The following is a 16,953-nucleotide window of genomic DNA, read 5'->3' on the forward strand; positions in this document are numbered from 1 at the left end:
TGGACTCTGACTTGGCCATTCCAAAACGCAAATGTTCTTCTTTTTAAACCATTCTGTTGTTGATTTACTCTTGTGTTTCGGGTCATTGTCTTATTGCATCAACCAATTTCCAATAAGCTTCAGGGAATGGACCACTACCCCAACATTCACCTGTAAAATATCTTGATAGAATTTTAAATACATCGTTTGCTCACGATTGCAAGCTGCCCAGGCCCTGAGGCAGCAATGCAGCCCCAAACCATGATGCTCCTTCCACCTTGCTTCACAGATGCAATGAGATTTTGGTGTTGGTGTGCAGTGCCCTTGTTCGTCAGAACATTTCTTCCAAAAAGTTCAACTTTGTGTCATCTGCCCACAGAACATTGTCCCAGAAGTGTTGTGGAACATCCAGGTGGTCTTTTGCAAATTTGGGATGTGCAGCAATTTTTTATTTTGGAGAGCAGTGGTTTCCTCCATGGCATCCTTCCATGAACAACTGCAGTTGTACCGGGTATTGTGAGACCACACCTGGAGTACTGCGTGCAGTTCTGGTGTCCATATTTAAGAAAGGACATACTGGCTCTCGAGGCAGTGCAGAGAAGGTTCACTAGGTTAATTCCGGGGATGGGTGGGTTGATGTATGATGAGAGGTTGAGTAGATTGGGACTCTACTGATTGGAGTTCGAAAGAATGAGAGGCGATCTTATTGAAACATATAAGACTGTGAAGTGGCTTGATCGGGTGGATGCGGGTCGAATGTTCACAATGATGGGTGAAACTAGGACTAGGGGCATAATCTTAAAATAAGGGGATGCCGTTCCAGGACTGAGATTTCTTCACTCAGAGGGTAGTGGGGCTGTGGAACTTACTGCCCCAGAGAGCTGTGGAAGCTACTACACTCAATAAATTCAAAACGGAGATAGACATTTTCCTGGATAAAAATGGCATTAGGGGATACGGTGAGCGAGCAGGTAAGTGGACATGAGGCTAGGTTTAGATCAGCCATGTGATCTCCTGGACCAGTTTTCGATAGCACTGGATGGGTCGGAGAGGAATTTTCCAGATTTTTTCTCCTCAATTGGCAATTCGTTTTTTTTCCCCGGGTGATCACATGGGTTTGGGCGGGATGAATGATAAAATAAAATGGGCGGCATGGTACCCTGTTGGTTGGCACTGTTGCCTTGTGGGATTCGGTGAAAACTAGAGTTAAGATTGGATCAGCCATGATCTTGTTGAATGGCGGAGCAGGCTTGAGGGGCCGATTGGCCTACTCCTGCTCCTATCTCTTATGTTAACACCATTGTTGATCAGTGTTTTTCTTATTGTGGACACATGAACAGAGACTTCAGCAAGTTCTAGAAATTTCTGCAGGTCTTTTGCTGTTACCCTTGGGTTCTTTTTCACCTCTTTCAGCATTGCACATTGTACTCTTGGTGTAAACTTTGCAGGACTTCCACTCCTAGAGAGAGTAGCAATTAGTTAGTTAGTTAATTAGTTAATTAGTTGTATGTAATTAGTTTTGCTACATCAAGTGTACACATCAAGTGTATGGGACATTGGAAAAAAAAAGTTGAATTTCCCCATGGGGATGAATAAAGTATCTATCTATCTAACAGGTCTGAATTTCTTCTATTTGTAGACACTTTCTCCAACTGTGGACTGATGAACTCTCAGGTCTTTGGAGATGCTTTTGTTGTCTTTTCCAGATTCATGCATCTTTACAATTCTTCCTCTAAGGACCTCTGAAAATTGTTTTAATCGAGGCATGGTGCACATAAACAGATCTTTCTTGAGAAGAGCAGGCTCTGTCAGTAACCTGACTGTGTGTCTTTCTTGCATAGGGAGGGCACCTCTACAACCCACACCTCCAATCTCATCTCATTGATTGGAACACCTGACTCAATATAACTTTTGTAAGAGGCATTACCCCAGAGGTTCACATACTTTTTTTGAACCTGGACTGTGATTGTTTTAATGGTGTACTCAGTATTGATTAGAGAAAAAGTACAATTGTTCGTGTGTTATTAGTTTAAGCAGATTGTGTTTGTCCATTACTGTGACTTAGATGAAGATCAGAGCACATTTTATGAATAATTAGTACAAAAAAATTTGTTTAGTACCATCCCACAGAATGCTGATTAGTTACCACACAATTACTCTGAGAGTCTGAGTATTCACAATATCATACCTCAATGAGCTTTAACAAAACAACATCTATCATGGAATCAGAGTATAAAAACAGGACCTTCGGCCTGCCTACTGGGACCACACCTACTATTAAATACCTACGTACACACTAATTCCACTTTATTCTCCCTGCAGTCCTCTCAACTCCTTCAAGATGTAACCTTTCAGCTACACACTAGGGTCAATTGGCAACAGCCTAATTACATTTTGAAACTTTAAGATTTGGGAGGATTCTGGAGGACTGAACGAAAATGCCTGTAGTCATAGGAAGAATATGCAAAATCCACACTCACAGCACCAAAGATCAGGAGCGAACCTAGATCACAGGGGCAGAAAGGCTGCACTGGAAACTTGCGAAGCTCTGCTCAACTCTCTGCCAGGAATGACTGCCCTCCCTCCAATGGTACTCCCACAGAATGAATCATCCATGGCATGCTCCAAGAAGTGAGGGCTGGAGGAAATGGCCTGCCACTCAGCTTTACCTAAGGCTGCATCCTTTTTAGTGTGGGTGATTGCTGAGAACCACCAGCAGCCTCTCCACATATTGACAATTTACCTGGGTGCAATGGAAGCTGCAATCTCCACCCATCCCTCCTTGTTTGGCTGCATTTCTTTTCCCAACCAGAGGTAATGAGCTCAATAGCCAAAGACCAGTCTGTATACAAATACACTGACTCCTTTAAGGCTTTGGTTCCATTGGTGCTCTTTCCAGGGTATGTATTCTGAGCACTAACCAGGTACTAGAGTCCTTATTATTCAGCACAGAAAACAAGAACAGGCAGATCATGTCAGAACTGAGTACTTTACTCAAGTTAGGCCACAGCTGAAAGACTGGGTACAGCTCAGTTCACACCACAGGAAAGACTTAACAGCACCAGAGAGAGATTTAGGAGAGAATGTTGCCAAGACTGTAGCAGCTTAATCCTATTTTCCAGAATCAGCTTTAATCAAGTGTCTGAAACCAGGAGTTCCAGAAAGAATAATTAGGAAGGACTAATCTTTTTTTTTTAGAAAATAGGTCAATAACCAGGGGAGGCAGTGATGCTTTTAAGAGCTCTGCTACGTCACAGCCTCAGCATCCCTGGTTCAATCCTGAACTCAGCTGCAGCTCATGCTCTTCCTGTAATAACATGGGTCTCTTCTCATATCAGAATGATATGTAGGCTGATTATTTAAGTCCCAACTGTAAACTAATGTACAAGTAAGTTGCAGTATCTGTAGAGAGTGGGTGGCATTGTGGGAAAAATAAAAGGCGATCGCTATAAATGGTTACATGATGGTAGGCATGGACTTGGTGGGCTTGTGGCCTATTTCCACGGAGTATGACTCTGATTCACTAAAATACAGATTTTTAAAAAACAGAATGAATTGGGGGAAGAAATATAAAATCATCCAAAGATCTTTGCCCCAGAGAGAAGTGGGGTTCTTGAACTTACCACTTAAAAGAGCAACAGAGACAAAAGCAATCAAAATCCTGAGCGAGCACTTGAAATGATGGAATATAAAAGGCTAAGTTGGAAAGCCAAAGCAGCCAACATTGTCCATAGTTTTGGCTAGTATGGACACTATAGGGAGAATTACCCCTTTCTGTGCTGTCATTTTCTATGACTGACACCCTTCATGAATTCACTGTGCAACCCATTCATTTGGAAATCCTAATGGTTTAGGATAGAAGCTGAATGTTACACAAGGTGCAGCAGCAAAACAGCTTAGCATGCAAAGATCTTGGGGCAAATGCCAAATCTGCCATGCCCTGGTGAGTTCAGGAAGTGGTGAATAATAATTGGAATTCGAAGCAGTTCATCCTTCTGGAGAAAATGACTTCATGTCACATTCTTTGAGGCTAACAGCGAGTATAAGTGGAGCATTAATAAAATCTTCCAAAACAGTTAATCACCAACAACAGCAAAAAAAATTGTAGAATGAGGAGGGGGTGTGGAGGGAGCAGGAAGCCATAAATACCCAAGTGAAACAACATTTGAATGTACACATTTAGGACTTAGCAAAGATACAAAAGAATGAAAGTAAACAGACTTTACATCTAACACTGAACATAGATCAGTTTTATTCTTGCTATGGCGATTAAAAAAAACTTAATCTATTTTAATCTTAACCAGTATGCCCAGAAGAGAAATAGAACATAATGCAGGCAGGCAAACATACCACAATTGCTCCATTATCTTGTCCAATAAAAATCCGTTTGTTATCGTGGTTGTAGGAAATGGCAGAACAGGGTGCTTTAAAAAAAATGAAATTTAGTTATTAATGTCATCTGATCACATCACAAAAGATTACTCTTTGAAGGAAAATACACAGGAGATTCACAAATTTCTGTAACTGCGAAATTCATACCTGTTAGATTGGTTTCTCCCCTTCAAACAGGGCTACTTCAATATTTTAGCTTTTCCTTTTGTTGATCTAGCCACAAAGATAATCGGTGGCACTAGAATAGTTTCCAGTAATAATCCTAACTCAAACCTTTCAATAACATGCTAATGACACTCTTAGAAGGAACTGAAAATGCAAGAGCTCCTTACATTGATAATGCTGTTAGTGCAGAAGTAGCAGCAGCAGCTTTAGCTCATGTAATATCCCTTAAATCAAAGAACATTGTAAACAAAGAAATAACCCCGTTTATATAAAAAGAACAAAAGTGTTCTTGAGTGGGATCTGTCATGGCCCTGGGACATCCCAAATTCTTCATTGTACAGAAATTACTTACGTTCAAGCCACATAAACAAGTTCAGCAATTTATACACAAGTTCCCACTTTGCTTTATGTTTGTTAGAAAGAGGAACAAGATCAGTTTTGGTGTTTTTCACTCAGTTTGTGATGCACTATTACATGTACTCTGAAAGCCACAATCTGTGATATTACAACACTCCCCATCAATTTGCTTATTGCACCAACAGGTCAACAGAGGACACCATCTCCACGACACTCCACTCTGCCCTGACCCACCTGGACAGCCCCAACTCTTACGTCAGAATGCTGTTCATTGACTTTAGTTTGGCATTCAATACTGTGACCCCCTCAAGCTGATCGCCAAACTTTGCCAGCTTGGTATCAGCTCATCCCTCTGCAACTGGACCTTGGGCTTTCTGACTAACAGACCCCAATCTGTTAAGTTAGACAACCTCTCCTCTCCATTCTCACCCTGAACACCGGTGTGCCTCAAGGCTGTGTGCTGAGCCCTCTTCTGTACTCCCTTTTCACCTATGACTGCGCTCCTATACATGGTTCTAACTCCATAATCAAGTTCACAGATGACACCACGGTGGTTGGCCTGATCAGAGGGGATAACGAGACGGCCTACAGGGACGAGGTCCAGCATCTGGCCATGTGGTGTGGTGACAACAACCTGGCCCTTAACACCCAGAAGACCAAGGAGATCATTGTGGACTTCAGGCATGCTAGGAGCCACACTCACGACCCCATCTACATCAATGGAGCTGTAGTGGTGCGTGTATCACGCTTCAAATTCCTTGGTGTCTACATTTCCAATGATCTCACCTGGTCCCTGAACTCCTCCATCCTGATCAAAAAGGCACAACAGCGCCTTTATTTCCTGTGGAGCATCAAGAAAGCTCACCTCTGTCCCAGGATACTGACGGAGTTTTACCGCTGTACCACTGAGAGCATACTCACCAACTGCATCTCAGTGTGGTATGGCAATTGTCCTGTTTCGGACTGCAAAGCACTCCAGCGGGTGGTGTAAACTACCTAGTGGATTATCGGCACTCAATTGCCCACCACTGAGAGCATCTACCATAAACGCTACCTGGGCAGGGCGAAAAGCATCATCAAAGATGGATCTCACCATAACCATGGACATTTTAACTCTCCTCCCATCCGGTAGGTGCTACAGGAGCCTCCGCTCCCTCACCAGCAGGCACAGGAAGAACTTCTTCCCTGAGGCTGTGACCCTGCTGAACCTCACATCACAGCGCTAAGCAGTATTGCACCCATTTTGGACTGTCTCAGTACTTTTATATTTGTGTGCTGTAGCACTTACTTTTTATTCGCAGTTAATTTGTAACTATTCTTTGCATTTCTGGTTAGATGCTAATTGCATTTCACTTGGCTTTGTATCTGTACTCAGCGCAATGACAATAAAGTTGAATCTAATCTAACCTAATAGTTTGTGGTAATGAAAATCTAAAATACAAGCAGCTCTCAGGTTCTCTTCCCAAGAATCTGAATTTTCTTAAGTCAGAAATGTCTATTTTCCATAGCTATCCATTTTGTATCACTCTGCATACACTTTGATTCTTTTACTTACATTGAAGATTCATCACAATGCTACCCATAATTAAATTAATGGTATAGGTTCTATATCCAGTTGTTAAAAATACCATGAACCATTTTATTAATATTGTAACTATCTTGAAAAAAATTCAGAGAATTTGTGCAAAATCAGATTTCTGGAAGTCATGTCATCTGTAACCTGGGGTGCCCTGTATATAATCAGGAACCAGAGGACTAGTTCAAGCACAGCTGCAGTACAACATGGAACTGCCTCATTAAAGGAAAGATGCTACAGTAACAGAAGAAATTAATGAAATTCATCAACTCTTTCCAAAAGACAGAAGAGCAAAAAAAGTATGCATAAAACTGAGAGGCCTAAATACTGAAACACCTCCCTCCCTCCACTGTGAGGTAAATGATTAGGAAGCATGGACGTAATGCAATTGGCAGAATGATTACAGAACAATTGAGGAAAATTATCTCACCCTAGAGAATACCAAAGGTCTTAAGTGACGGTCCAAAAGCACAGTTGAGTTAGAAGCCTGCAATATATTTACAACATGCTCTTTTTAACACTTGATAGAATAGAAAGGAGTTGTAGATAGGAAAAGCCCCAGGGCTTCTTGTGAGGCTCTGTTGAAGGAGTAGCATGCCAGACTCAGACTCCAAGCTTACCAGTAATAATAATACACGGGCGCAGGAAGGGACAGGAATAATGTCAGAAGAAGATGGGACATAAGTGCAGCACAATGATATAAACAAATTCAGCAGATCAGTGGGGCAGAAAATTGCCATCAAGCTGATCTAAGCAGAGCAACAAAGAAAGAATAAAGCCATTGATTGTGTGGGGATAGGAGACACATGACTGGTAAGTGACTGGGACAGCAACACATTTCAAGAACAACCTACAGATTCTGTGCAGGGCCTGTGACGAGGAGGATCTGTAACCTGAAACATTAACTCTACTTCTCTTTCCAGAGAGGCTGCCAAACTTTTCTTGTTTTTGTTTTGTGTTTCTAGCATCTGCAGTTTCTCGATTGTCATTTTCTAAAAAGTAAAGGGATCAGAGCCAGACCAATCAGGCAGCCTAATAAATGGAAGCTATCAGAAAGCCAAGCTCAATGAGTACAAGAATATAAAAATATTACGGGTGCTGGAAATAAATGGACAAATAACACCATGGAGAAAGAATTTGTTTTAGGTTAATCAGAAACATCATTCATCCAGCACACTTATCTTACAAGATTTTGCTGATAAGTGGCAACTCTTTGCATGTAGCTCTGATGGCAATAATCAAATATTCTTGTTTAGGACTTTTAGAGCTGAAATCCACAGACACAGCCATGGGTACCAGTGGACCAGTTGATCCAGAACTATTCAAGGAGTCCTGGTACGACCTACAGAAGACTATTTTAAGGGCAAAAATACAATTCCCACTGATGGGAGAAACAGAATCGGATGCTCGTCGGCTCTGGTAGAGTTTGTGGGCCATTATTTCCTACAAGGCAAAACCTAACATCTAAGGGAGAGCCAGTGGATGTAGTGTACCTGAACTTCCAGAAAACTTTTGATAAAGTCCCACATAGGAGATTAGTGGGCAAAATTAGGGCACATGTTATTGGGGGCAGAGTACTGACATGGATTGAAAATTAGCTGGCTGACAGGAAACAAAGAGTAGCGATTAATGGGTCCCTTTTGGAATGGCAGGCTGTGACCAGTGGGGTACCGCAAGGTTCGGTGCTGGGACCGCAGCTGTTTACAATATACATTAATGATTTAGATGAAGGGACTAAAGATAACATTAGCAAATTTGCTGATGACACAAAGCTGGGTGGCAGTGTGAAATGTCAGGAGGATGTTATGAGAATGCAAGGTGACTTGGACAGGTTGGGTGAGTGGGCAAATGTATGGCAGATGCAGTTTAATGTGGATAAATGTGAGGTTATCCACTTTGGTGGCAAGAACAGGAAGGCAGATTACTATCTAAATGGAGTCAAGTTAGGAAAAGGGGAAGCACAATGAGATCTAGGTGTTCTTGTACATCAGTCAATGAAAGCAAGCATGCAGGTACAGCACGCAGTGAAGAAAGCTAATGGCATGCTGGCCTTTATAACAAGAGGAATTGAGTATAGGAGTAAAGAGGTCCTTCTGCAGCTGTACAGGGCCCTGGTGAGACCCCACCTGGAGTATTGTGTGCAGTTTTGGTCTCCAAATTTGAGGAAGGACATTCTTGCTATTGAGGGAGTACAGCGTAGGTTCACAAGGTTAATTCCCGGAATGGCAGGACTGTCATATGTTGAAAGATTGGAGTGACTGGGCTTGTATACACTGGAATTTAGAAGGATGAGAGGGGATCTGATTGAAACATATAAGATTATTAAGGGATTGGACACGCTGGAGGCAGGAAGCATGTTCCCGCTGATGGGCGAGTCCAGAACTAGAGCCACAGTTTAAGAATAAGGGGTAGGCCATTTAGAACAGAGATGCAGAAAAACTTTTTCACCCCGAGAGTGGTGGATATGTGGAATGCTCTGCCCCAGAAGGCAGTGGAGGCCAAGTCTCTGGATGCATTCAAGAGAGAGTTAGATAGAGCTCTTATAGATAGCGGGGTCAAGGGATATGAGGGCAGGAACGGGGTACTGATTGTGTATGATCAGCCATGATCACAGTGAATGGCGGTGCTGGCTAGAAGGGCCGAATGGCCTACTCCTGCACCTATTGTCTATTATCAAGAATGGCTGTGATACTTTACTCCTAGATGAACTTAATGCTTTTATGCATGCTTTGAAAGGGAGAAAAAGCTACACTTTGAGAATCCCTGCAGCATCTAGTGATCCTGTGATCTTTGTCTCAGAGGCTGACGGCAGAGCATCTTTCAGGGGCATGAACCCCAGCAAGGTGTCAAGCACTGATGGTGTACCTGGTAGGACATTGAAAATCTGTGCCTACCAACTGGTGGGAATGTTTAATGACATCTTCAATCTCTCACTGTTGCAGTTCGAGGCTCCCATTTGCTTCAAAGGGACAACAATCATACCTGTGCCCAAAAAGAGCAAGGCAAGCTGCCTCAACAACTATCCCTCAATTGCACTCACATCTACGGTGATGAAATGCTTTGAGAGGTTGGTCATGGCCAGAATCAACTCCTACCTAAGAAAGGACCTGAACGCACTACAATTTGCCAATCGCCACAATAGGTCTACAGCAGATGCGATCACTGTCTCTCCAATAGGTTTTGGATCACCTGGACAATAGTAATACCTATGTCAGGCTGCTATTTATTGATAATAGCTAAACATTCAACACAATCATACCCTCAATTCTAATTAATAAGGTCAGAAATCGGGGCCTCTATACCTCTCGCTGCAACTAGATCCTTGACTACCTCACCAGGAGACCACAGTCAGTGCGGATCAGAAATCACAATCAACACTGTCGCAATTCAAGGATGCAAACTCAGCCCACTGCTCTAATTTCTCCACACCCATGACTGTGTGGCTAGGCACAGCTCAGATGCCATCTACGAATTTGAGAATGACACAACTATTGTCCGCAGAATTTCTGATGGTGATGAGCAAATGTACAGGAGTGAGACAGATTAGCTGGTTGAGAGGTGTCACAGCAACAACCTTTCACTCACTGAGAGTTCTCATTGAGAGATCAGCAGTGGAAAAAGTTCCCAGGTATCAACATCTCTGAAGATCTATCCTGGGTCCAATATACTGATGCAATTACAAAGGAGACATGACAGTGGCTATATTTCATTGGGAGTTTAAGGAGATTTGGTACGTCACCAAAGTCTCGCAAATTTCTACAGTTGTACCATGGAGAGCATTCTAACTGGTTACATCAACATCTAGTATGGAGCAGCCACTGCACAGGATTAGAAAAATATGCAGAAAGTCTAAACCTAAGCCATGGACACTAGCCTCCCCAGCACTGAGGACACCTTCAGATGCCTCAAGAAGGTGGCATCCATCATTAAGGACCCCCCATCACCCAGGACATGCCTTCTTCTCATTGCTACCATCAAGGAGGTGGTGCAGGAGCTTGAAAACATACAGTCAACATTTTAAGAACAGCTTCTTCCCTCCACCATCAGATTTCTGAATGGACAATGAACCCATGAAAACAATCTCACTATTTTGTTTCACTCTCTTCTTGCACATGTTAATTTAAAATTTTATATATATTCCTTATTGTAATTTATAGTTATTTTTAAATCATTATGTATTACAATGTACTGCTGCCACAAAACAGCAACTTTCATGTCACATGCCAGTGATATTCAACCTGACTCTCATTTGCCTTCTCCTGCTACAGGTCCTCCTTGGATTATGTCTACTAGTTCTGATTTTCCAAACGTTGGGATGGGCAGCCAGGCAACAAAACAATAGGGAGCTCCAAATCGACTGCGTAGATTGCTTGGGTGGGGGGGGGGGGGGGGGGGGGGGAGGGGAGTTGGGTCATTGTCAAGAGATTGGGCTAAAAGGAAGTCAACAGGCCTAATAACTAAATATTTCAAGTTCACATTTATACTTTATCAGCTGTTCTCCTTACTTGACCATAGATCATGGGTTGTAATGAGGCATCTCCTGAATCCACAATTTCAAATAGTTGATAGTACAATCAGATTTATCACCTCCCTGCCACTGGTGAAACACTTCCTCAGCGGGTCTCATTATGTAATTTGTAAATTTGGTCAGTTGTCACCAGTACACACTAAAACCTGCTTTGTCAAATGATGTTGAGCTTTTACTGCCCATCAGAATGCAGTGTATTCTGTAAAATTCCACCTACGTCATTCATGCTTCTCAATCATCACAACGTGGGGAAAAAGATTATCAAAGAATCATAGACACGGTTGATGCTTCCTTTTTGCATATCAGATTAATGAAGGAGGATCCTTAAAGCAACAACAGAAGCTGATCTGGCATTGCAGTACTTTGTTGCAAAACAAGCTCCTCACATCAACCAAGGAAGGGAGAAGGGTCACACCTGGTAAAAGCTCTATTGAAGGCAATTAGAAAATACACTTTTAAACACTCTTCTCACCTGATACTGTGTGAAAGATGCTTGGCCAGTACTGACCACTGTCTCGTTTCAACCACACACGTATTGTTCTGCAGAAAGTACATGAAAATACTTATAAATAGTGCACGAAAAATTCTTGCAAATATCCCAACTGGAATGGAAGTCTTTCCCCCAATAAAAATGCTCCAACCATAGCAAAATGCAGACACTTTCTCTCCCCCATATGGAAAAAAAACCTACACATTTATATCTATTCAGCAATTTAGTTTTCCTTAATTTCAAATTCATATATTTAGGATCTTGAACAAGGGAAATATTGAATTCCTTTTAAGAAGGGAACTGTATTACTTGCTGTGCAGGATATACCAGGCCTAATATAATTGCAAAAGGAGACTGGCTTTCTGCATCAAACTTAATTAAAACAAATACACTTACATTGAAAAACAGTTCAAGACAGTACAAATATTTCAGAAGTCTCATATAAGTATAGTGAGTGTAAGAGAACATAAACAAAACGAGTCAGAAATACGAGTTAAAATTTCATAAACACAGCATCGCAAGCAGAATGAAGGAAGCATTAATAAAGTCTCCCAGTTGCTGCTACTAGTTAAGATTAAAATTTTTCTTCAGAATAAATTCAACAGTCATATCATGACCGGCATAACTATGTGATTTCCATTAGAACAGTGAAATATTCAAATAAAAAAAAGCACATCTACTTTGTTGGCAAATTAAAACAAAACAATCCTCATTATTAAAAGTCCAGTTTTTGAAGTAAATAGCTAGCAAAGTCAATTTGACTACTAAAATATTTGTTTCAATTTTCTCAGAATATTCCAAAATGAAAAATGTCTATTGTAGGACAGAAAATTTATATGGATAAGGGTGCTTGAAGTGTGTGTGTGTGTGTGTGTGTGTGTGTGTGTGTGTGTGTGTGTGTGTGTGTGTGTGTGTGTGTGTGTGTGTGTGTGTGTGTGTGTGTGTGTGTGTGTGTGTGTGTGTGTGGGGGGGGGGGGCGTGCGAGCGTCACTTTCGTCAACAAAAATGAAAATCAATTCATTTATTACTTGATAGGTCTATTAATTCATTGTATGGTAATTGGTTTATTATTGTCACATGTACCAAGGTTACAATGAAAAACTTGTCATACCTACTGTTTCCACAGACCAAATTGAACCTACAAGTACCAGGGGGTGTACCTGGATGACAGGCTTGAGTGGGCCACCAACACAGAGACTGTGAACTAGAAGGACCAGAGTTGCCTCTACCTCCTGAGGAGAATGAGGATGCAAGCCTCTCCATCACATGTTCTACCAGTCTGCTGTCACCAACCAGTACAATCTTCTATGTGGAGGTGTGCTGGGGCAAAAGGCATCAACATGGGTGATGCCACCAGGCACAATAGGCTGATTAGAAAGGCTGGCTCTATTATAGGAGTCAGACTGGACACACTGGAGGCTGTGGCAGAACAAAGGACCCTACAGAAAATCCTGGCAATTCTGGATAATGTCTTCCACCCTCTGCATGCCACCTCGGCTGATCAGAGGAGCACTTTTAGTAATAGACTGAGACAACTGCCCTGCTCCAAAGAGTGCTATGAGGCCATTCTTACCCTTAGTCATTAGGCTCAAAAATGAGTCAACTATAGCCAGGAAAGTAATGACCCCCCCCCCCCACCTGTTACACTGTTTGAGGCAACTTATTTTTATTCTTTCTATTCTCTTCTAATATTTATATATCTGTGCATTTGTGATGCTACTGTGACACTATCATTTTCTTTGGGATCAATAAAGTAACTATCTAGCTATTATACAGTGACACAGTGCATTGAGCTAGAAAAAGGTAAAACAAAACTATGCAATAAAAAGTGTAAAAGCTACCTAAAAATTGAGTGCAGGTAACGATAAAGTGTAAGATCACGAGGAGGTAGATTGTGAGGTCAAGAGTCCACCTTATCATACAAGAGACCCATTGAAGTGTTTGATAATAGTGGGATAGAAGCTGTCATTCATTAAACCTGGTGATGCCTGATTTCACTCCTTTCTACCTGACGGGAGAGGAAAAAGAGAGTATCCAGGATGGGTGTGGTCTCTGATTATTCTCGCTGCTTTAATGAAGCAGTAAGTAGCATAGGCAATGATTAAGAACCAATACGGAAACTTTAGTACATTTTCTAATTCAAAATATTTGAGTAGTGGCAGTTTACAGATTGTTTTTCTTAAAAATATGAAATTAGTCTAATATTTAGAATCAGGATATCTGGTTGAAATAAATCTTTGATCTTGAGGAAAGAAACAGTATAGCAGGATTTATAAACGTTACACACCTTTGACTTTCATTAATACTTGGGATACATATAAACTGGAAAGGTAATAGCTCATTCAACATGCAAAACTAAATATTTTGTTTAAATCAAAACTGAATTTATCATTTAAGCCATATAAGGTAACAATGAACAGCTATTAACACGTTTTAACACACATTTTGTTGTAGGGATTAGGTTAAATAGTCAGAATATTTTCCACGAAGGCAGAAAACTTTAACGTACCAGAGAAAAAAATAAACTTTAGTCATTTATATAAAATCTCATTCCATTCCTCCATATCATTTTAAATGTAATGTTAATTTTACCAATTATAAAGAGATTGCGACCACAGTACAACCTGAAAAAAAGTTTGTTGAAAAACATAACTTACTTCCCTTGTGCAAGCCATGAAAATTTCAAAAGAGATGCAGCTGTCAATATCTGGATCAGCGCCAATTAACGTCTCAGAATGACAATTGATAGACAGTGCTTTCTTTTTAAGACTTTTAATAAAGTTAGCTCAGTCTATCTCCCACCTCGGGATGTTTAATGTACGTGTTCAAACCTCGTAAAACATCCCTCAGGTCGTAAAATGTTTCCAGTTGAAAAAGAAACAGGCGAAGCCAGAAGAATGACGATTTCTTTTACAACCGAAACCGACTTCTTCCAAAAATACTAAGGGTGGGAAAAACTCCATCGTTGCTCACACACACCAGGAGCCAGGAGAGGTGGTGAGTTGAGTGACTGTTGTGCGCCCTAACAGGATGTAAACAAATGTACCGGTGGTGAAATCGCCCAGGAGCTCGTTAGTTTCACAAAGAAACCGATGTCTGCTCGGGACGAGAGTGATGCACACGGATGCACACGGACACACACGGAATCCGCACGCACTCCTCCTACAAGGCTTCTGAGTCTGACTAGGGTCTCGGCCCGAAAAGTCGACTGTTTATTCGTTTCCATAGATGCTGCCTGACCTGCTGAGCTCCTCCAGCATTTTGTGTGAGTTGGATTTCCAGCATCTGCAGAATTTCTTGTCTTCCCAACATTTACACTGCTTTTTTTTACGTAAGAAGAGTTCCCGACCCCAAATCTGCAGCCCCAGATGCTTCTCCATACCTGTCCTCGCTCACTGTGATCACCCCGTCCTCCTTCGGGATAAGGATCGCCGCATTTACCGTGTCCTGGTGCCCCTCGATTTTGTTCAGCAGCACCGGCCGACTGCTTTGCATCCTAGAATGGATTTCTGCCGCCATCTTTCTGCCTTTTAGACAGTGATCAGCTGACAGGTTTTCTTTCTGTTTACCGTATTCACTCCAATAGAGGAGGCCGAAACAAGCTGTAATTAGCAAATGATTGGCATCCAGCTTCGGGCTGCAAATGCAATTGGTTTGATCGAGATACATGGGCATAAAAAAGCATGTTATAAATTCGCCAGTCCTGATGCAGGTGTTTGACACTCTCTTTTTCCTCCACAAGCGCTACTCGACCCGCTGAGCTCCTCCGGCAGTTTGCTATTTTTGTGCCGCGGTTTCAGTATCTGCAGACGCTCGTGTCTCCAAGCTTACAACACGTTTCTTATAACCATACTTCAACTATTATGAACGTTTCCAACATATGTTAATATACCATTTTCTCCCCACTCTGTAAATCTATCTGTCCATCCCATTGCTTGCAATTGAATACTAAATATTTAAAAAACACAAAATGCTGGCAGAACTCAGCAGGCCAGACAGCATCTATGGGAGGAGGTAATAACGACGTTTCGGGCTGAAACCCTTCATCAGGAGTGAAGTAACATGGGATGGTCGAGGGGGGATAAGAAGTGGGGGGAGGGATGACTTAATCATGGGGGGGGGGGCCGAAACGTCGTTATTACCTCCTCCCATAGATGCTGTCTGGCCTGCTGAGTTCTGCCAGCATTTTGTGTTTTTTATTTATTTCCAGCATCTGCAGATTCACTCATGTTGCCTTTGAATGCTAAATATTTATGTTTTACCAATGATTTGGAGAAATAATGGCATATTGTGTACATGAAAGAACTAAAATATTAAAATGCAAATAAAATTCAGATATTGCCACAGAATATAATGTAGCATATTAGACAATAGACAATTATTAAAATACATTACATATATTTTAATATGTAATTACAAAAACAAGGATCTGCCTTGATTGAATGGTAGAGCAGACTCGATGGGCCAAATGGACTAATTATACTTTTATGTCTTATGGTCATATATTGCTTATCTATTTTTCTCCCAACTGCCTGTTTCATCAGAGTGGTGAATGATAAACTGTTGGACTGACATACAGTAATTATGTTTTCTTATCACATTGTGACACTTTTCAATTATGTCATTCTGACAGCAAAAGGAAACACTCATAAATACCCTATTAAGGCATATCTCCAGTTGACAATAAATGAACTTTGGTGTTTGGTAACATTCCCCAGCAGGAAGTATTGTGAAAACTGTTCCAGTCAGCACCTTTGGACAACTCAGAAGACCGTCCATTGGAAGTTACAGATCAATGGTGTTTGATTTTAAAAACTGTTGAAGGAAACACGTGGAAAGTAAGGACAGAAGAAAGATTTATCACATGTATAAATGGAAAACACACCATGCATCATTGATTGGCCGGATGTTCAAAGTAAAATTTGTTATCTCAGTGCATACATGTCACCACATACAACCCTGAGATTCTTTTTCTGCGGGCGTATTTAGCAAATCTATAGAACAGTAGCTGTAAACTGTAAACAAACTGTGCAAATGCAGATATAAATAAATGGCAATAAATAACAAGCATGAGCTAACAATATAACAGAGTCCTTAAATGAGTGTAGCTGTCCCTTTTTGTTCAAGAGATGGTTGAGGGGTAGTTAACTGTTCTTGAAACCAGTCCTGCGGCACCTGTACCTTCTACCTGATGGCAGCAGTGAGTAAAGAGCATGGCCTGTGTGGTGAGGATCTCTGATGAGGGTGCTGTTTTTCTACAGCAATGTTTCATGTAGATGTGTTTCTATGGTTGGGAGGCAGAATCCACTACTTTTTGTGGGATTTTCCACTCATTATGTTCCCATAATGGGCCATAATGCAGCCAGTCAGCGGGCTTTCCATCACACATCTATAGAAGTTTGCCAAGGTTTTCAATGACATGCCGAACCTCCGCTGACTCCTGAGGAAGTAGAGGCACTGTTGTGC

At 41.5% G+C, this 16,953-nt stretch overlaps 1 protein-coding gene across 1 annotated transcript in view; it reads right to left on the reverse strand.

Annotated features, from left to right (window-relative positions):
- The window catches only part of wdfy1 (WD repeat and FYVE domain containing 1), a 49,488-nt gene extending 34,043 nt beyond the window's left edge, over window positions 1–15,445 (reverse strand). Inside the window, exons 1-3 of the mRNA XM_073040961.1 lie at window positions 14,870–15,445; window positions 11,470–11,537; window positions 4,330–4,403 (exon numbers count right to left, since the gene is read on the reverse strand). Of these exons, the coding sequence (XP_072897062.1) occupies window positions 4,330–4,403; window positions 11,470–11,537; window positions 14,870–15,162 (435 nt within the window). The 5' untranslated portion in view covers window positions 15,163–15,445. The remainder of the gene's footprint in view (window positions 1–4,329; window positions 4,404–11,469; window positions 11,538–14,869) is intronic.
- Window positions 15,446–16,953: the final 1,508 nt, after the last annotated feature.

Source organism: Hemitrygon akajei, chromosome 3, assembly GCF_048418815.1.
Source record: "Hemitrygon akajei chromosome 3, sHemAka1.3, whole genome shotgun sequence".
In the NCBI taxonomy this organism is placed as follows: domain Eukaryota; kingdom Metazoa; phylum Chordata; class Chondrichthyes; order Myliobatiformes; family Dasyatidae; genus Hemitrygon; species Hemitrygon akajei.